At 46.6% G+C, this 22,476-nt stretch overlaps 1 protein-coding gene across 3 annotated transcripts in view; it reads left to right on the top strand.

Annotated features, from left to right (window-relative positions):
- The window catches only part of LOC126235773 (uncharacterized), a 178,817-nt gene that overhangs the window by 130,197 nt on the left and 26,144 nt on the right, over positions 1-22,476 (top strand). The window contains exon 1 of one of the 3 annotated variants that reach the window (XM_049944574.1): positions 5,351-5,508. The exons of 1 other annotated variant lie outside the window; for it this stretch is intronic. In XM_049944574.1, coding sequence (XP_049800531.1) covers positions 5,387-5,508 — 122 coding nt within the window. In that variant the 5' untranslated portion in view covers positions 5,351-5,386. Of the gene's footprint in view, positions 1-5,350; positions 5,509-22,476 lie in introns of those variants that run through there. One more of the 3 variants, XM_049944575.1, reaches the window with a different exon arrangement.

Raw genomic sequence — 22,476 nt, 5'->3', positions numbered from 1 at the left:
AGTTGTTGTTGTTGTGGTCTTCAGTCCTGAGACTGGTTTGATGTAGCTTTCCATGCTACTCTATCCTGTGCAAGCTTCTTGATCTCCCAGTACTTACTGCAACCTACATCCTTCTGAATTTGCTTAGTGTATTCATCTGTTGGTCTCCATCTACGATTTTTACCATCCACACTGCCCTCCAATGCTACATTTGTGATCCCTTGATGCCTCAGAACATGTCCTACCAACTGGTCCCTTCTTCTTGTCAAGTTGTGCCACAAACTCCTCGTCTCCCCAATTCTATTCAATACCTCCTCATTAGTTATGTGATCTACCCATCCAATCTTCAGCGTTCTTCTGTAGCACCACATTTCGAAAGCTTCTATTCTCTTCTTGTCCAAACTACTTATCGTCCATGTTTCACTTCCATATATGGCTACACTCCATACAAATACTTTCAGAAACGACTTCTGACACTTAAATCTATACTCGATGTTAACAAATTTCTCTTCTTCAGAAACGCTTTCCCTGCCATTGCCAGTCTACATTTTATATCCTCTCTACTTCGACATCCTAAGTTATTTTGCTCCCCAAATAGCAAAACTCTTTACTACTTTAAGTGCCTCATTTCCTAATCTAATTCCCTCAGCATCACCCGACTTAATTCGACTACATTCCATTATCCTCATTTTGCTTTTGTTGCTGTTCATCTTATATCCTCCTTTCAAGACTCTGTCCATTCCGTTCAACTGCTCTTCCAAGTCCTTTGCTGTCTCTGACAGAATTACAATGTCATCGGCGAACCTCAAAGTTTTTATTTCTTCTCCATGGATTTTAATACCTACTTCGTATTTTTCTTTTGTTTCCTTTACTGCTTGCTCAATATACAGATTGAATAACATTGGGGAGAGGCTACAACCCTGTATCACTCCCTTCCCAACCACTGCTTCCCTTTCATGCCCTTCGATTCTTATAACTGCCATCTGGTTTCTGTACAAATTGTAAATAGCCTTTCGCTCCCTGTATTTTACCCCTGCCACCTTCAGAATTTGAAAGAGAGTATTCCAATTAACATTGTCAAAAGCTTTCTTTAAGTCTACAAATGCTAGAAACGTAGGTTTGCCTTTCCTTAATCTATTTTCTAAGACAAGTCGTAGGGTCAGTATTGCCTCATGTGTTCCAACATTTCTACGGAATCCAAACTGATCTTCCCCCAGGTCGGCTTCTACCAGTTTTTCCATTCGTCTGTAAAGAATTCGCGTTAGTATTTTGCAGTTGTGATTTATTAAACTGATAGTTCGGTAATTTTCACATCTGTCAACAGCTGCTTATTTGGAATTGGAATTATTATATTCTTCTTGAAGTCTGAGGCTATTTCGCTTGTATGATACATCTTGCTAACCAGGTGGTAGATTTTTGTCAGGACTGGCTCTCCCAAGGCTGTCAGTAGTTGTAACAGAATGTTGTCTACTCCCGGGGCCTTGTTATGACTCAGGTCTTTCAGTGCTCTGTCAAACTCTTCACGCAGTATTGTATCTCCCATTTTATCTACATCCTCTTCCATTTCCGTAACATTGTCCTCAAGTACTGGGTTTCCATCTGAGCTCTTGATATTCATACAAGTGGCTCTCTTTTCTCGAAAGGTCTCTTTAATTTTCCTGTAGGCCATATCTATCTTAACCCTAGTGAGACAAGCCTCTACATTCTTACATTTGCCCTCTAGCCATCCCTGCTTAGCCATTTTGCACTTCCTGTCGATCTCATTTTTGAGACGTTTGTATTCCTTTTTGTTTGCTTCATTTACTGCGTTTTTATATTTTCTCCTTTCATCAATTAAATTCAATATTTCTTCTGTTACCCAAGGCTTTCTACTAGCCCTCGTCTTTTAACCTATTTGATCCTCTGCTGCCTTCACTGCTTCATCCCTCAGAGCTACCCATTCTTCTTATACTGTATTTCTTTCCCCCATTCCTGTCAATTGTTCCCTTATATGCTGTACCTGAAACTCTGTACAACCTCTGGTTTAGTCAGTTTACCCAGGTCCCATCTCCTTAAATTCCCACCTTTTTGCTGTTTCTTCAGTTTTAATCTACGGTTCATAACCAATAGATTGTGGTCAGAGTCCACATCTGCCCCTGGAAATGCCTTACAATTTAAAACCTGGTTCCTAAATCTCTATCTTACCTTTATATAATCTACACTCCTGGAAATTGAAATAAGAACACCGTGAATTCATTGTCCCAGGAAGGGGACACTTTATTGACACATTCCTGGGGTCAGATACATCACATGATCACACTGACAGAACCACTGGCACATAGACACAGGCAACAGAGCATGCACAATGTCGGCACTAGTACAGTGTATATCCACCTTTCGCAGCAATGCAGGCTGCTATTCTCCCATGGAGACGATCGTAGAGATGCTGGATGTAGTCCTGTGGAACGGCTTGCCATGCCATTTCCACCTGGCGCCTCAGTTGGACCAGCGTTCGTGCTGGACGTGCAGACCGCGTGAGACGACGCTTCATCCAGTCCCAAACATGCTCAATGGGGGACAGATCCGGAGATCTTGCTGGCCAGGGTAGTTGACTTACACCTTCTAGAGCACGTTGGGTGGCACGGGATACATGCGGACGTGCATTGTCCTGTTGGAACAGCAAGTTCCCTTGCCGGTCTAGGAATGGTAGAACGATGGGTTCGATGACGGTTTGGATGTACCGTGCACTATTCAGTGTCCCCTCGACGATCACCAGTGGTGTACGGCCAGTGTAGGAGATCGCTCCCCACACCATGATGCCGGGTGTTGGCCCTGTGTGCCTCGGTCGTATGCAGTCCTGATTGTGGCCCTCACCTGCACGGCGCCAAACACGCATACGACCATCATTGGCACCAAGGCAGAAGCGACTCTCATCGCTGAAGACGACACGTCTCCATTCGTCCCTCCATTCACGCCTGTCGCGACACCACTGGAGGCGGGCTGCACGATGTTGGGGCGTGAGCGGAAGATGGCCTAACGGTGTGCGGGACCGTAGCCCAGCTTCATGGAGACGGTTGCGAATGGTCCTCGCCGATACCCCAGGAGCAACAGTGTCCCTAATTTGCTGGGAAGTGGCGGTGCGGTCCCCTACGGCACTGCGTAGGATCCTACGGTCTTGGCGTGCATCCGTGCGTTGCTGCGGTCCGGTCCCAGGTCGACGGGCACGTGCACCTTCCGCCAACCACTGGCGACAACACGATGTACTGTGGAGACCTCACGCCCCACGTGTTGAGCAATTCGGCGGTACGTCCACCCGGCCTCCCGCATGCCCACTATACGCCCTCGCTCAAAGTCCGTCAACTGCACATACGGTTCACGTCCACGCTGTCGCGGCATGCTACCAGTGTTAAAGACTGCGATGGAGCTCCGTATGCCACGGCAAACTGGCTGACACTGACGGCGGCGGTGCACAAATGCTGCGCAGCTAGCGCCATTCGACGGCCAACACCGCGGTTCCTGGTGTGTCCGCTGTGCCGTGCGTGTGATCATTGCTTGTACAGCCCTCTCGCAGTGTCCGGAGCAAGTATGGTGGGTCTGACACACCGGTGTCAATGTGTTCTTTTTTCCATTTCCAGGAGTGTATCTGATACCTTCTAGTATCTCCAGGATTCTTCCATGTATACAACCTTCTTTTATGATTCTTGAACCAAGTGTTAGCTATGATTAAGTTATGCTCTGTGCAAAATTCAACCAGGCGGCTTCTTCTTTCATTTCTTACCCCCAATCCATATTCACCTACTATGTTTCCTTCTCTTCCTTTTCCTACTCTCGAATTCCAGTCATTCATGACTATTAAATTTTCGTCTCCCTTCAACACCTGAAGGATTTCTTTTATTTCATCATACATTTCATCAATTTCTTCATCATCTGCAGAGCTAGTTGCCATATAAACTTGTACTTCTGTAGTAGGCACAGGCTTCGTGTCTATCTTGGCCACAATAATGCATTCACTATGCTGTTTGAAGTAGCTTACCCGCACTCCAATTTTTTTATTCATTATTAAACCTACTCCTGCATTACCCCTGTTTGATTTTGTATTTATAACTCTGTATTCACCTGACCAAAAGTCTTGTTCCTCCTGCCACCAAACTTAACTAGTTCCCACTATATCTAACTTTAACCTATCCATTTCCCTTTTTAAATTCTGTAACCTACCTGCCCGATTAAGGGATCTGACATTCCATGCTCCGATCCATAGAACGCCAGTTTTCTTTCTCCTGATAACGACATCCTCCTGAGTAGTCCCCGCCCGGAGATCCGAATGGGCGACTATTTTACCTCCGGAATATTTTACCCAAGAGGACGCCATGATCATTTAACCATACAGTAAAGCTGCATGCCCTTGGGAAAAATTATGACCGTAGTTTCCCCTTGCTTTCAGCCGTTCGCAGTATCAGCACAGCAAGGCCGTTTTGGTTTGTGTTACAAGGCCAGATCAGTCAATCATCCAGACTGTTGCCCCTGCAACTACTGAAAAGGCTGCTGCCCCTCTTCAGGAACAATACGTTTGTCTGGTCTCTCAACAGATACCCTCTGTTGTGGTTGCACCTACGGTACGGCCATGTGTATCGCTGAGGCACGCAAGTATATCCCCACCAACGGCAAGGTCCAAGGGTCAGGGGTGGTGGGGGGGGGGGGGGGAAGTAGAATACTAACAGTATACTTACAATGTTATGTCCAAAAGTTCACAGGCGGATTCTGAGGCAAGAACAAATGTTCACAGAATAATATCCGACGAAACGATCTTGTTTATATGAAGCAAAAATTGGTATTATTTACTCCATCCAATATCGCGGATATAAGCAAAAATAAAGCACAATGTGAGCAACATGTTCAGAATGAAGTACACTCGCACGACTAGTCATAATCAAGAATACAATGCTACAAATGCAGTTTCTGTCTGTTACTAAAGGATAAAATACGAAAACAAATGTGGAAAACTTTAAATCTTCCAATAAGAAAGCGAAATGAAGGACTGATGAACTTGCAGCGCTTCAAGCGAACTAAGGTATTGTAGGAAGCGTCCCCCGTGGTTGCCATCTGACTATGTTGATAATATTGTTGATGGAGTGAGGGTCGCTTCAATATATTGGTTTGACAAATAGTATTACCAACAAATATTAAACGTGTGCAGGCCGATTTAGAAGCCATTTTCTTGTCCATTCGACCTTTGTTTGTTCCACTGACACTGATGACGAGTCGGCGGTAGATTGAAAAGTGATGGAGATGGTATGGTCTTGACGCACGAGATTTGCGGAGATTTAATGTGTGCACAGATACTGCTGGCACAAACAAGTCCTAACCTGTGGAACGGCGTTAATCGAATGCAAAGATCCTAGCATGCAGAAGGACTTTGGACAACTTGCGAATGTGCTTATCGCTAATTGTCTTATGGCCCGCGCCCACCGGATTGTCGTGTGCACTCCTGTTGTTTGTTTATGAGAAGTGTCGCGACAGTAGGATGTCTGAAAGTGATACTGTTCATAAAAGGTACGTGTGGACATGATGGTTTCATGCATTCTGTTTGGGTTGTCTGTGTCAGTAAAAGGAGTTTAAAAAGACCCGATTGGTTATGTCGCTATGCAAAGGGTGTAAATGCGTAGTTATACTTTTGATAGGAAAATTTCCAGTGATATACTTAATTCATTGTATCTGAGGTTGTAGCTAATCGGAAATAGCCGTTCGGACAAGTTGTGTGTATCCCTGAAATTGTTTATATGAGTGGATAATCTTCGTCTCACATTGAGAACTTTGTGTCGTAAACGTGAATTGGTCAACAATTCAATGTAATTGAAAACTGCTCGACCTGTAAACCAGTTGTAAAGGGACAGAAGGGCAGAATCTCAACATTCTTTATAATTATTGAAGTACCCCGTGCCCTAGAAGACCAGGACGCATTTAACATGGAGCAGTAACCCCCCTCCCCCTCCTTATCCACTAAGAGAACTGCGAAATAATGTGCTATTTGTGCATTGTCTCTTAAGTGTGTGAATTGAAAAAATAAATAAATAAAAACCCACGCTTGACATGAAGAGTCACGTCGATTGATTGGTGAAGCAGCTGCATTATTGCAGTGGCCCAATATAATCTCAGTGACTCTCTCTTTAAGCGCATCGTTTAAGAAGGACATTATCTTTGTGCATACAAAAATCAGGTGCATTGTCTTCTGCAGCATCAAGTAGACTAATCTTCATAAAAACTAAAACGACCTCACTGCTGAAACTAGGGAGGGGGGGGGGGGGGGGAGAAGCAACTTTCCACAAAGGTACATACAAGTCATCCTGCTCAGTCTCAGATAGGTTATTTGAATAATTACTATTAAAAACAGTCTTGATCACAATTTATTTAACAAGGTGACCGGTTTCAACCACTACTGTGGTCATCTTCAGACCATTGAGTAGTAACCTCTTTCTGTTGAAGTGATTCTTCAACAGAAAGAGGTTCCTACTCAATGGTCTGAAGATGACCACAGTAGTGGTTGAAACCGGTCACCTTGTTAAATAAATTGTGATCAAGACTGTTTTTAATAGTAATTATTTAAAAGACATTGATCACTGCTGTGCCCATATGTATTCAAAAGGTTATTTGAATGATTGACTCGCAACAGAATAAAAGCAGAAATGTAAATGCTAATCCACCAGAACAAAGTGGATATTTTTTTGTTACTATGTCCTTGACTGCCTATTTGATAATTGGCTTTGAGAAGAAAGAAAGAAGTCTTATTAGACAGAATCTACTGTGTACACCACAGTCTAGAGATGGAGTGACTTTTTAATAAAGTTGACTGTGTCAGTTCGTTGTTCGACGGTATGAATAACTTGTCCTGTTCTGTTCAGTCTAGATACCCACAATCTACACGAAATTCTCACAAATTATCCTATGTTGTTGGCTTCTGTCTTATGCTTATATAGATTACTCTAAGGCAGAAATAATTTACACAGGACTTGTGTGTATTGAAAAATATTTTGGCATTTAGAAGCGTAAATATAAACCACTGAAGATGGTTGTGGCTATCTGTCCGAACTATAAATATACAAGTTATCTGCAGATAATGGGAGCGTTGTACAGATGCAAAAACAGTAAAGATGAAAGAAGACTAGAAATTTGTTGTCATAGAAAAGCGTTAAGATTACTTGGGTGGATCATATAATTGATGAAGTACTGAATCGAATTGAAGAGGAAAGGGAATGTTGGCTCAATTTGAGTAAAAGAATGGATCGGTTGATAGGGCACATCCTGAGGCATCAAGGTGGAGGGGAGGTAAGACAGACCAGTCATTCAAATGAAAACTGCAACAATATATGTATTACATTGCAACAGCACTCCAAAGTGTCTGAGGATACAATTGAAGGAAATACGGAAGCGTCCGATCCCGCCCGTCTGCTTTGACTTATGACGTCACAAATATGGCGGAAATCTAAAACAAACACACACACTTTCCACAAGAAGCCTAATGACACTAACGGGACAAGCGCGGGAAATGGGGTGTTTTGGGTGGGGGGCAAACTAAATGTAAACAAATTTAGACGCCTTGCGTAGCTACAACGTGTAAGTGAAGACAGCCATGCATGAATACCCACCCACCTCCCCAGGGGTCGTAACCCCTGCAACCCATAGAAGATAAAGATGCTTCAGTAGCTGATTAGTGTTTTTTGTCTTTTTTTTTAAAAAAAAAAGTCTCACGGGATAGAACGAACAGATCAGAAAGATAAATATAATAAACTAAAACAGAAATTGGAGGAAACAGATAATTAAAATAAGTAATAAGTGTTTTTAAATTAAAAAAAAAAAAGATCTCACGAGATAGAACGAACAGATCAGAAAAGTAAATAAAATAAGATAAAACAGAACTGGAGGCAGCCACACTCAAACCAAACTCCGCGCCGTCATGACGTCACACACGACAACACCCTTACGTCACGGGTCAAAGCTGACGCGTAGGATCGGACGCTTCTATCGACCCCAATTGAATATGTCACCTACTGACACCATTTTCAGAGTACTATTGCTGAAGTGAAAAGCTGCAATCTATTGGAAAGGCTAAATGGAACTCTGTGAGGAACCAACCTGAAGACACTGAGGATGACTGCATTGACCTGGGTTTATCAGTTGACCATTGTCAGCTACTCGGTTGAAACACGTGGTGGGTGTTCACCTTTGATGAACCATGCACATTGTATCTGGTGCATTTTTACCTGTGCGTGTGTAGTGGCTCATTGTACCAGCAGTAAGACTTCTCCTCACATAGAAACTTCAAACTCTCATTTGGTTATGGGCAAGAATGCAGGAGAACTTCTCTGTATCCATGTACAATATAATCCAGCAAGATTTTATAATATTACTGAACTCTCATCAACCAACCTGCAGAACTGCCATGATCCCATTTACCAGTGCTCAGAATCCAGAGCTGTCTTGATTTTGATTTATCGCTAGTCGAAAATCCAACTGTTGTCCAACTGGGTTTAATTTTCTTTGCCGGGTGGTTCAAACTCAAATGCATCAAATATTGGACAGGAAGAACTGCTGCTACTCATCACAAGTTCTGAGGATGGTGAGACTCTAAGCTGTGACTGCAGCAAGGTGGTGTAAGTTGTGCAATATATTGTGCAAGACTGGATCCCTGGAAGACCTGGATCAGGCAGGCTCCAAAGCAAGTGATGGCTGGAAAAACTGGAAATTGTGCTTTTAATTTTTTTCTTTTGTTTATTTTATTGGTTGTCTGTATATTTGTTATATGTATTGCACAATAACAGTCTATTCATTACTGATTGGCCATCAAACACTAAATTATAAATAAAAACGGTAGAATGAATGATTATATAATTTTTCCTAGAAAGAAAGTAAATTGGTATTTCACTGTTGAATGAAACGAAGTTGAACAGCTGCTTTTGATTAACTTGAAGAAATGTAAATCATTGGGTGAAGATCAAAAACTGAAACTGTGTTCTGCTTTTTAAGAACAGTGGCATACATCAGCTGGATCAGAGAAGTGTAAAAGATCACAAATATAAACCCTCTTACTAAAGTTTGAGACCCAACAGGGATGTTGGCAGTACCAGGAAGATGAACATTAACACAGAGTAAGTAGAGTATGCGAACTGCAGATGGAACCACAGACATCCAAGATGTCATATGTTAATCTGAAAACATTTAATTTGGGAGTGTGGACGTCTTATAAACTATTTTCTATGCCCAGTCATTCAGAGGACAGCACAGGAGAATGCCCTCCCAATTTCACCTGCTGTATTTCAGATCTCCTCATAGCTATTGTCTTGAAAGATTAAATTATTATTAGTCAAAAATGAAATCGGCAAAATAACAAATCCATTGATTTTCCTATCACTACAATTCACCAGTAACCTTTATTTGCGTAACATTTTTTCTGCTATGATTTATTTATTCCTTCAGGTATCATCCCACTATGATATAGGATTTGTGATTATAATGAAGTTGGTCATAATATAGTGAAAATAAATAGCTCAACACACACACAGATACACAAAACAGAATATAAGCACACTTGTATGAGGGCAGACAGGTTGTGGCCTTGATAAAGGAACCATCCCAACATTTGCCAGAAATGATTTAGGAAAACCTAAATCAGGGTGGTAGGACAGAGCGAACTCCATCCTCTAAATATGAGGTTAGTGTCTTAACAACTGCACTGCCTCACTCAGTTGCCCCTATTTTACAGTGTTCTTTGATTTGAACAGTAGTACCTGCCTCCCAACTCCAAAATATTCTCTTCACCTGGAACAATTTCATTTTAAGTACCAATTATTAAGCCTTTAAAGGCCAGGGTTAATAGGGTAAAAACATTAGGGTAACCATCATGCATGTAACTGATTATTTGCACAATTAGAGAGGTTAGTGAAGCCCACAAATGTAATTAGATGATGTGCACCGACTATTTTACTAGCTATGCTGTCATTAAAGAAATATCTAGTGAAGTCCCAAGAATTGTAATATTCATTTAGAAAGATATAATTTCGAATCACAGATAGTCCTCTCTAAGGACCGCTGATTTTGAGAAAAATTTCAAAACTACTGTCACATTACAAAAGTGCACAGGACAATACAAGCCCAATGCTCACAGAAAAGTTTAATAACAGACTGTTTTAATAAGACATTATCAGATAGCCTCTTAATAGCATTAGAGCCATATGGTGTCTTGTAATGAATCATAACTTAATCAAGCTATCAAATTCATGTCTGTACAACTAAATAATTTATTTGTGGCACCCACCCACAGCTCGTAAGTAGTTGAAACAGTTTCTAGATTCCCCAAGAGAGGCTGAAAAAATAATTGTTCATTTACTTCTGATATCAAACTGATCATCTTCAGGTATCCTTGCACACCTATTCCCATTTGAACCTACCCTTTTGCACTGCCCAGCTTGCCCGTTGTTTTGAGTGGTCCATTCTTTGTGACAAGTACTCGAGTGACCATTTACTGTGTGCCATACATTTGCTGACCGCTACCCCATCTGTGTGCACACACAAGTGACAGCTTACTAAGGCTGACTGTCAGCTTTACCCCTCCCAGGCGACCTTCGAAGAACAAGATTTCCCCAGTTGTGTTGACCAGGTGGAATATCTCACAGATGTTATCCTCGCTGCTGCAGAACATTCCATTCCTCGCACTTCCTCTTTACCACGTCGTGTCCCAGTCCCTCCGTGGGCTGGGGCATGCCGTGATGCAATTCGCACACGGAGACATTTTTAACCATCATTCTAAGCTGGCAAGCTGCATTCATTATAAATAGATGTGTGCACAGTGTCATTGCATTCTTCGGGTTAGCGAAAGAGCTAGCTGGATTTCATTCACTAGTTCTTTCAGCAGTTCCACCCCTTCCTCTGTCGTGTGGACCAACCTCCGACGGCTCTCTGGGACCAAGATCGATTCCCCAGTTTCCAGCCTGACAGTAGCAGACAATGTCATCGTAGTCCTTATTGCTATCTCCAACTCCTTGGGTCGCCATTTTACAGACATTTTGAACTCCTCCCACTATCACCCTCCTTCCTCCATCGGAAATGAGTGGAGGCGGCTTGGGCGATACCCTTCTCTTCTCCGAATAGTGAGTGCTACAGTGCTGTCTTTACTATGAGGGAGCTAGATTGTGCTCTCAGTTCATCCTGGTGCTCCGCCCTAGGGCCAGACACCATCCACATTCAGATGTTGCAGCACCTTTCTCTTGTGGGCAGGCACTTTCTGCTTAACACGACGTACATCTGCATCTGGGCAGTGCACATTTCCTGGAAGCTGACGTGAAGCCACCATCATACCCATACCTAAGCCTGGTAAGGACAAAAAACTTCCTTCTAGCTACTGCCCCATCTCTCTTACCAGCTGTGTTTGCAAGGTGATGGAACATATGATTCGTGCCCGGCTGGTATGGTGGCTCAAGTCTCGCTATTTACTGACGAATGCACAGTGTGGATTTCGAGCACAGCGTTCTGCAGTTGATCATCTGTTTACTTTGTCCACCCATGTCATGAATGGCCTTCTGCGGAAGTCGCAAACTGTGGCCATATTTTTCGATTTGGAAAAGACCTACAACACCTGCTGGAGAACTTGTATCCTCCGTACTCTTTACATGTGGGTCTTCCGTGGCTGCCTGCCCTATTTCCTTCAGGAATTTTTAAAAGACCAAGTTTTCAAAGTCTGTGTGTGTTCTGCCTTGTCTGGCACCTTTATCCATGAAAACGGTCTGCCTCAGGGTTCCGTCCTGAGAATCATCCTCTTTGCTGTCACCATTAACCCTAAATGGCCTGTCTCCCGCTGGGAATGTCCGGCTCCCTTTTTGTTGACGATTTTGCCGTCTATTGCAGTTCTCCATGGATCTGTCTACTGAGCGGCATCTTCAGCGATGTCTTGATTGTCTTTACTCGTGGAACATCGACAATGGGTTTCGCTTTTCCACTGACAAAACTGTCCATATGAATTTCTGGTGACACAATTGGTTTCTACTATCATCTCTGCATCTTTAGCCTATTGCTCTTCCGTTCATGGAAGCTACGAAATTCCTGGGGCTCATATGTGATAGGAAACACTTTTGATCCTCACACGTCTTACCTGGAAGTCTGCAGTGTGCTGTTCCTCAGTGCCCTATGTGTCGTCAATGGTACTTCCTGGGATACTGATCGAACCACCCTCTTGTTTGTACTGGTCCCTTGTCCATTTGAAACTCGATTATGGGTGTTTTGTTTATGCATCTGCATGTTTATAGCTCTTATGCCATCTCAACACTATCCACCATCGTGGCATCTGTTTGGCCACTGGCACAAGGGTGTACCCAGGATCTGAACCGGGGGGGGGGGGGGGGGGGCAGGTCACACTAGTCTCAGGAAACAAGGACTCGAGACAACATACAGCACTTCTTATTAAATAAAACAGTAAACCAGTGAAAAACTGCTTTTAATAAACATTTTAAATACAAGAATGCACTTGTACAATCCGAGAAAACATGCAGCATTTCTTATTAAATAAAACAGTAAGCTAGTGAAAAACTGTGAATATCTTCTGCCCCTGCCCCTACCCCTACCCCTGCCCCTACCCCTACCCCTGCCCCTGCCCCTGCCCCTGCCCCTGCCCCTCGCTGGGTATGCCCATGCACTGGCACCTTTACACTAGCCCGGTAGTGAGTCTGTATGACATAATCCATATCATTTCAGGCAGGAGTGTTACTGTCATAGTCTTGGAAGTTATTGAATTTAGCATATATTAAAATTCAGGAGTAAGTAAGAAACACTCATTTTTTGTTTTCTCCTAAAAAATCCCTAACCTGAGATATAGGCTTCCAAAGACGACACTGCAAACACCATTTTGAATATGCGAATTTTGGAAAAATTTTTAAAATCCTGTATCTCTGTAACAGTTCTAGATGTTTTGTTAGTTCATTATTATTATTTTAAAGATAATTGCCCTCAATTTAGATATATCTGTCAAAGTTCTTTCACTGTTGCCCTTTGAATTTTTTTTTTAGTTTACAGAAGAAAAAAAATTTCAGAAATGCCAATCCAGAAAAGTTAGCCATGGTGCAGATTATGCAGATTTTGCTCCAATAAAGGAAGAATTAAATACCCTGAATTAGGCAACTAAAGAGATAATTTAGAGATGCATCGGTTTTTGGGAATGGTTTTTGATACCCGATTGACTTGGCTCCCTCATATTCGGCAACTTAAGCAGTCGAACTGGCGGCATCTTAACGCTCTTCGTTGCTTGAGTCACACCAGCTGCGGTGCCGATCGGTCTACCCATGAGGCGTTAATTCAGTCCCGTCTAGATTATGGGAGCCTGGCTTACGGTTTGGCATACCCTTCCACATTGCGGTTGCTGGACCCCATCCACAGCGGGATTCGACTCGCCACTGCGAGCTTTCCGGACAAGCCCTGTCAACAGCATACTTGTGGAGGCAGGTGTCCCTCCATTGCGGTTCCTGCGCCAACGGTTACTGGCCGATTATGCTTCCCATGTTTGTAGCTTGCCCGGGCATCCCAATTATCATATCCTGTTCCCTCACTCACGTCGTACATCTTCCAGAATGGCAGCCCCAGTCAGGGTGTACGATCGCGGTTCGCGTCAGAGCTCTTCTCTCTGGGCTTGAGGTTTTCCATCTTCCACCTCTTTTCCAGGCCCCTCTGCATATACTCCTGTGGTGTGTGCCCCCTACCATGCCTTCGGCTCGATTTGGCACATGGCCCGAAGGACTCAGTCCCTCCTGAGGCCCTCTGCTGCCGCTTCTTTCAATCCTTGCCACCTTTCAAGTCTCTGATATAGTCTATACTGACTGTTCGATAGTTGCTGGTCGTGTCGGTTATGCTCTTGCTCTAGGGGATTATTATGAACAACACTCATTTGCCGGCTGGCTGGCTGCAGTGTTTTCACTGCCGAGCTTGTCGCCATCTCTCGCGACCTAGAGTATATCCACTCCTGCTCAGGTGAGTCCTCAGTTATCTGTAGTGACTCCCTGAGTGGTTTACGAGCTATTGACCAGTGTTTCCCTCGCTCTTGTCTGGTGATGGCTATCCAGGAGTTCCTTCATATTCTTGCCCGTTGTGGCCGCTCTGTGGTCTTTGTGTGGACCTCGGGTCATGTAGGCATCCCGGGAAATGAATGTGTTGACACACTGGCCAGACAGGCTGTTGGTGCACCAGCCTTGGAGATTGACCTTTCGGAGAGTGACCTCAGGTCAGTTTTGCGACAGAAGGTACTTCACACCTGGGGTGAAGAATGATGTACAGACAGTAGCAGAGCCAGAATGGGGAAGGTGTAGGCACACTTATTTGGTCCAAGCCTTGTTGACACAAATTTATTATTTAACAATAATTGGTTATACATCCAAGTTTATACAATTAACAGTTTAAAAGGAAATTTTAGCAATAATTTTTTTTGTTTTAAACATTCTCTAGAAGAACATGCAGCCCCACTCTGAAACATTACATAAAGGTACTGTTACCCCCTGCAGGTTCGGGGGTAAGAATAGGCCCGCGGTATTCCTGCCTGTCGTAAGAGGCGACTAAAAGGAGTCTCAAACTTTTCGGCCTTCTGTGATGGTCCCCGGTTGGGTTTGACCTCCATCTTTCTAAATTCTTCCGAAGAGCGAGCCAATTGGGGAAGGGTGCCTTACATGGTGCACTGTATCCGTCGTGCATTGAGACCTTCAGCCGGCTTTTTCGTCGTTGCAATGGTGTCCCGCTCGTTTTCCATCTCTTCGGCGAGGATATGTCCCTGGGTGCTATTACCATGCTGCACTCTGCAGTGTTGCTTTTAACTGCGATGACGACCTTGGACATTTTTGCACCTAAGATCCAGCACGGTAGCCAGTCCGCTGTGGTGGGGCCACCATGTACCCTGTTGGTTGTAGCCCCCTGACAACACAGGGATCGCTCTACTGATGCCTGCGCCGTTAACTCCCCACGTATGCCAAGGAGTATATGCCCATCTCCCTGGGGCATCAGGACTCCCGGCAATGGCCATCCTGCCAGGTGGCTATTGCTGCGGCTGGGTGGCGCCCGTGGGGAGGGCCCTTGGTCGGAGTAGGTGGCATCAGGGCGGATGACCTGCAATGAAGCGTGGTACATCATCTCTCGCTGGCGGCTAGCCACCAGCAGTCTCTAAGCGTTCGAGGGCTCTTTTTAAAGCTAATGTTTATGACCCCAAATCGTTCCCATCCCTGGCCACACCATGGGAGGAACGAAAGGCAATGCATGACAGTGATGTGTATTCGCCCAGGTATCTCGTCTGTACCAGAGCTGATAGTGACTCGTTTCAATCCGTGAAGCCTCAGTTCTTTGTAGAGCATTTAGAGGACAAGTTTGGGGAGGTGGAGGGCTTGTCCAAAATGCGCTCTGGGTCAGTTTTGATAAAAACGGCATCCTCTGCCCAGTCACGCAGGTTACTTGCTTGTGACAAGTTGGGGGATGTTAACGTTACCATCACCCCACATAAGAGTTTAAATATGGTCCAGGGTATTATTTTCCATCGGGACCTACTTTTGCAGTCTGATGACGAGCTGCGCGCCAATTTAGAGCGCCGAGGTGTACATTTCGTCCGGCGCGTTCATCGGGGTCCGAGGGACAATCAGGTAGCTACCGGTGCCTTCATCTTGGCCTTCGAAGGAGATACATTACCAGAGAAGGTCAAGGTGATGGTCTACCGATGTGACGTCAAACCCTATATCCCTCCCCCGATGCGGTGCTTTAAGTGCTGGAAGTTCGGTCACATGTCCTCTCGCTGTATTTCTAGCCTCACATGTCGAGATTGTGGACGCCCATCTCATCCCGATACTCCATGTGCTCTGCCTCCCGTCTGTGTCAACTGTGGAGAGCCTCATTCCCCTTGCTTGCCGGACTGCAGTATCTTACAGAAAGAACGCAAAATCATGGAATATAAGACCCTGGACCGACTTACCTACACTGAGGCTAAGCGGAAATTTGAACGGCTACATCCCGTGCACATGATGTCATCTTATGCCTCCACTGTCACTCCTGCTCCAGCTCCTTCAGCTGCAAGACATAGTCAGCTCTCAGAGTCAGAGGACCTCACCTGCCCCCCTTGACGATGGGGGCCCCCTTCTCTCGCTGTTGCTCCCACACCATCTACCTCGGGAGCAGCACCCACTAAACCACTGGGGACACCAGTCCCCACTTCTAAGCCGGAGAAGCGTAAGTCTTCTTCGGCTTCTCTCGCTCGGAAGGGATCCCTTGGGTCACTCCCTTCCCAGGTTCCTACCAGTGGCACAGCAGACGCCAACCAGTGGCTGAAGAAGCCACAGGTCGCTGGTCGACGGGCTTTGCGATCCTCATCGGTCCCGGAGACCGACTGCAATAAGCCCTCTGAACAATGGCAACCAAAGAACAGTGAGGGAAAACGACTTTGAAGACCCGTAAGACCAAGACACCTGCGGTGGCACCTACTCCACCGCTACCTAAAAGCTCTGCGTCTGACGATGAGGTGGAGATCCCTGCGTCCGCTGAGGACCTCGCTCTCGCCAGTCCCTCAGACGCAATGGATAGCCCTTGCACGGGTGCTCCATCGGAGGCAGCAGGTGACCCAGCGGCGTAATCTGCCTTCCCAGTCCCGTCACGCCTTTCTCCGCCATGGACAATACCATCCTCCAGTGGAACTGCAGCGGTTTCTTCCACCATCTAGCTGAGCTCCGCCAGCTTATCAGCCTTCATCCTTTCCTCTGCATTGCTCTGCAGGAAACTTGGTTTCCAGCAATGCGAACCCCCGCCCTCCGTGGATATTGGGGTTATTATAAGAACTGAGCAGCTTATGAAAGGGTGTCTGGTGGCGTCTGCATCTATGTCCTTAACTCTCTTCACAGCGAGTCTGTCCCTCTACAAACGGCTTTAGAGGCTGTCGCTGTTAGGGTGTGGACACCACAGGCTATTACCATCTGCAGTCTTTACCTTCCACCGGATGGTGATGTCGCGCAGCATGAGCTGGCTGCGCTGCTGGCCCAATTGCCGCCACCTTTCTTGTTACTGGGCGATTTCAATGCCCACAACCCTCTATGGGGTGGGACTGTCTCCGATGACCGCAGTCATGCCGTGGAGCATTTGTTGGCTCAGCTCGACCTTAGCCTCTTGAACACCGGTGCTCCCACGCATTTCAGTGTGGCCCATGGCTCGTTCTCGGCCATCGATCTCTCTCTTTGCAGCCCCGGACTTGTCCCATCCCTCCACTGGAGGGCGCATCCTGACCTGTGTGGTAGTGACCATTTTCCCATCTATTTGTCACTGCCCCAGTGTCATTCTTCTGGGCGCCTGCCCCGCTGGGCTCTCCACAGGGCTGACTGGCCAGCTTTTACTTCCGCTGCAACCATTGAGTCTCCCCCACAGGGTGACATTGACGAGGTGGTCCGTGTCTTAACCACGTCAATCATTTCGGCGGCAGAGGCTGCCATCCCCCGCTCTTCTGGACTCCCTCGGAGGAAGGCTGTACCCTGGTGGTCGCCGGAGATTGCTGAGGCTATTCGCGACCGTAGGTGGGCTCTCCAGCGTCATAGGCGGCACCCGTCTCTAGAGACCCTCATCACCTTTAAGAGGCTCCGTGCCTTGGCCTGCCGTCTTATTGCACGGCGTAAGCAGGAGTGCTGGGAGAGGTATGTGACATCCCTGGGCTCCCGTGTCTCCCCCTCGCTCGTGTGGTCCCGGATCCGGCAGATTTATGGATACCATACCCTTATGGGATCTCCTTGGACGGCGCTGTCTGCATGGACGCTGCCGCCATTGCTGAATACCTTGCTGCGCACTTTGCTAAGAGCTCTGCGACTGCAACTTATCCCCCCGCCTTTCGCTCTCTCAAGGAGCGAGCCGAGCAGACGCTGTTATCATTCCACACGCGTCGTTCTGAAAAATACAATGCTCCTTTCAGCGAGAGGGAATTCCTCGCTGCCCTCGCCGATTGCCCTGATACAGCACCAGGACCAGACTGCATCCACGCGCAGATGCTGAAGCGTCTCTCCAGGGACTGCCAGAGACACAACCTCACCATCTTTAACCGCATTTGGAGCGAGGGCGTGTTCCCGTCGCAATGGCGAGAGGGTCTTATTGTCCCCATCTTGAAGCCCGGTGTGGACCCACTGGCGGTGGACAGCTATCGTCCCATTACCCTCACCAACATTTTGTGCAAATTGCTCGAACGTATGGTGGGGCGGCGTTTGTGTTGGGTCCTTGAGTCGCACGGTCTCCTCGCTCCATCCCAGGGTGGCTTCCGTCGGGGCCGGTCTGCTGCGGACAATTTGGTGCAGCTGGAATCTGCTATCCGTACGGCCTTTGCCCGACGTCACCATCTCGTTGCTGTATTTTTTGATCTGCGGAAGGCGTATGACACCACATGGAGGCATCACATCCTTGCTACGTTGCATGAGTGGGGTCTTCGTGGTCGGCTCCCGGCTTTTCTTCAAACCTTTCTATTACGCCGCTGTTTCCGGGTGCAAGTCGGTGCCGCCTTTAGTTCATCTTATACACAGGAAAATGGGGTCCCGCAGGGCTCGGTGTTGAGCGTCTCCTTATTTCTAGTGGCCATTAATGGTCTGACTGCAGCTGTGGGGTCGTCGGTGTCTCCTTCTTTGTATGCCGACGACTTCTGCATCTCCTTTAGCTCCACGACTACGGGAGTCGCCGAACGCAGGCTGCAAGTAGCCGTTCGCAAGGCAGCATCATGGGCTCTGACTCATGGTTTTCAGTTCTCTGCAGCCAAGACTCGAGTTATGCACTTCTGCAGGCGTCGGACGGTCCACCCTCGTCCTGAACTTTACCTCGACGGCCACCTGCTTGAAGTGGTGGACACTTGCCGCTTCTTAGGACTCGTCTTTGATGCCCGGCTCACATGGGTTCCTCATATTGCTCAGCTGAAGCAAAAGTGCTGGCGGCACCTCAACGCCCTCCGCTGCCTGAGCCATACGTCTTGGGGTGCAGATCGCTGCACGCTGTTGAGATTGTACAGAGCCCTTGTGCAGTCCAGGCTTGATTATGGGAGCCTGGCCTATGGGTCTCCATCACCCTCATGTTGACGTTGTTAGACCCCATACACCACTGTGGGGTTCGGCTTGCAACTGGCGCTTTTCGTATGAGCCCCGTGGATAGTCTACTGGTGGAGGCCGGGGTCCCCCGCTGCGGATTCGCCGCCATCGACTGCTCGCCGACTATGCTGTCCACGTGCATTGCTCGCCGGGTCATCTCAATCATCGCCTGCTTTTCTCTGCCATGGTCCTCCATCTGCCCGAACGGCGACCTAGGTCTGGGCTTTCCATTGCTGTCCGCGTCCAGTCCCTGCTCTCGGAACTGGGGTCATTCCCTCTTCTGCCTCCCTTCCGGGTCCGTGCACCTACGCCTCCCTGGTGTCTGCCCCGGCCGTCCGTCCGTCTGGACTTGGCACAGGGACCCAAGGACTCGGTTCCGCCTGTGGTCCTCAGTCGCAGTTTTCTTGCGCTCCTCGCCTCATTTTCGGGCTGTGATACTGTCTACACTGATGGTTCCCTGGTTGATGGTCGTACTGCCTACGCTTTTGCTCACGCTGCCCATGTTGAGCAGCGCTCCTTGCCGGCTGGCTGCAGTATTTTTACTGCAGAGCTGGTGGCCATATTGCGCGCTCTTGAGCATATGCGTTTCTGCTCAGGTACGTCCATCGTCATCTGCAGTCACTCCCTGAGCAGCATCCAGGCCATCGACCGCTGCTATACCTCTTCTCCTCTGGTGTCCTCTATTCAGGAGTCTGTTTCCGCCATTACCCGTTCTGGTCGTTCGATGGTCTTTGTTTGGACGCCAGGTCACGTTGGCATCCTGGGGAACGAACGTGTTGACAGGCTGGCCAAAGGGGCGATCGATGCCCCAGCTTTGGAGATCGGCCTCACAGCTCGCGATCAGCAGCTGGTGTTGCGCCGTAAGGTGCTTGGGATGTGGACTGCTGAGTGGCGTGGCATGACATCCCCGAATAAACTGCGGGCTGTCAAGGAGACGACCGATGCGTGGCGCTCCTCCCTGCGGGCTTCTCGCAGGGACTCTGTCATCCTGTGTCGGCTCCGCATCGGCCATACCTACCTGACGCACGGCCATCTTTTGCGTCAGGAGGACACCCCCCCCCGTGTCGGTGTGGGTTCCGGCTGACGATCGCCCACATTTTGTTGGAGTGTCCCCGACTGCGCACCCTTTGGCAGTCTTTTAATCTCCCGGGCACTTTGCCTTTGGTTTTATGCAACGATGCCTCCATGGCTGATGACGTTTTAAATTTTATCCGTGGTAGTCCTTTTTATGGTTCCATTTAGGGAGGTCCTGCACCTTTCCCTTTCTGTGTCTTTTGTCCTCGCGTCTCTCAATATTTGTTGCTGTTTTGGTGTGTCGTCGGATGGTTGACTCTTTCCCTTTTTTTTGTTCTTGTGGTCAGTCAACCAGTCTCCGGCCATCTTCTTTTCTTCTGTTTCTTTCTGTCTGGTGTTCATCTGTACTCTTCTTGTCTGTAGTGTTTGTTGCTGCATTTGTGTTCTTTTAGTGCCTGGGGGGGAGTCTCCTCCCCCCTTTGGTTTTTACCTGCTCCGCAAATTTTCGGCTCGCCTGTTTTTGGAATTGGGGACTGATGACCTTCGCTGTTTAGTTCCCCTTAAACATCCCAACAACCACCACCACCAAAGGTACTGTTAGTAAAGGGTGTATTATATCGTACAATAGTGCAACATGTTCAAATATTAACAATTACACCAGAAAAATATTGAACTTGTGATTTGTACCACCTGTAAATCAAACCTTTAAAAAATCCAATTTGGAAAGAGTGCAACAAATTCCCTACTGCCTGCTTAAAAAGAAAAAGTGGCAGTGATAATCATCGGCCTCCTGATTTCACTTAAGCTTATGTAAACCCTACACAAATGTCACTTATTTTTCACTCATGTGACATCAGTTCACCTTTCATGACAAATACACAAAATTTCAAAATTATTTTATATCAACTAAGTAAGCTACAAGACAGGAATAACATTAATGACTGGTGACAATGGTTGTGTTATCTAGCAGATTTTCATTTAAATACTCGCCCTACGTGTTCCAAAATCAATTCAGTCAGTCTCGAGAAGAAACACAACTTAACACACAAATATGGCAATATCAAGAAATAGATGGGTTTATCTCAAGCAATATTAGTAGAATTAAGAAATTTGCAATTTAAACGCACCAATTTTAACAGAGTTTAATGTAATAATAATTTGGACAGAACTTTCATAAAATGATCTATGATAGTGGATACCGTACCATACACTATGAAACAAATTAAGAATTATTCACAGTAGACACCTGGCACATGATGATATTCTCTGAAGTATTTCAAATAACAAGATGTTTGCTACATGTACCAACCACATAATAAAGTAATGATCATTAAATATAATAAAAGTATATCAAAATTTCGGCCTTAGCCAGGTGACGAGAACCACACCAATGCAGTTTCCTGTTACACTCGAATGCTAGGCCCAACAAACAACAGCTGGTCATGGAGAACCACGCTAAGCAAGCGAGCATTCCATCCTCCCCACGTGCTCGCAAACAGCCATACTCATCGCAGTCCTTAATCGGCAGGCACCAGTTGACTTCCCGCCGCTTCCGTCCTGTCGCCATATCCCGACCGAGCCGTCCTCCAAAACTGTTGCTTCGCGCACAAGCGCCAACAGCGCTCAGTGATCACGCCCCCTATAGCTGCGGCGAAAACAAGTGAAATAATCTCGCGGGTAAATCGAGCTGAACCGTGACACGGCTCACCCTTCCTTCACCCAACAAACTTCGGGCCATCAAGGAGGCTACCGGTGCGTGGCACTCCTCCTTGCAGGTCTCTTGCAAGGACTCTGTTGTCCTCTGCCGGCTGCGCATTGGCCACACCTGGATGACGCACAGCTATTTATTGCACCCACAGCTATTTATTGCACCACAAGGACCCACCTATATGTCGCTGCGAGTCAGCTTTGACTGTGATCCACATCTTGTTGGACTGCCCGCTTTTAACTCCACTCAGGCAGACGTTTGCGCTGCGTGATACGCTTCCTGCACTTTTATCAGATGACGTGATGGCAGATTTAGTTTTGAGTTTTATTCGTGCAGGGGGTTTTTATTGCTTGATCTAAGTATTTTTCCTTTTTTTGTGTTGAGTGTGGCCTTTGGCCTACGATTTTAGACTGGGGTTTTTAGTGTGTTTCTTGGTGTTGGCTTTGCGCTTTTTTTTAAGTGGTCGGCCAACCACTTTCACACTCGGTTTGATTTTAATTCTTTGAATCTGTGTCTTTCTTGTCCTGTGTCGTCTCTTGTCATCTCCATTGTTTGTTTTTATTCCTGGTGGGTGTTTAAAGTTCATGGAAAAAGCTACCAATGGCCCAAGTAGTCTAGTCCCTTCAATAGCACAACCAAAACAACCAGTCAATCTGTGTTGCCGTCAGTCAGGAGGTGGTGTCCCTTTGGCATTGCCAATGG

Source organism: Schistocerca nitens, chromosome 2, assembly GCF_023898315.1.
Source record: "Schistocerca nitens isolate TAMUIC-IGC-003100 chromosome 2, iqSchNite1.1, whole genome shotgun sequence".
Classification (NCBI taxonomy): Eukaryota; Metazoa; Arthropoda; class Insecta; order Orthoptera; family Acrididae; genus Schistocerca; species Schistocerca nitens.
The sequence above is the reverse complement of the archived record's forward strand: the minus strand, read 5'-3'. Positions and strand labels throughout refer to the sequence as shown.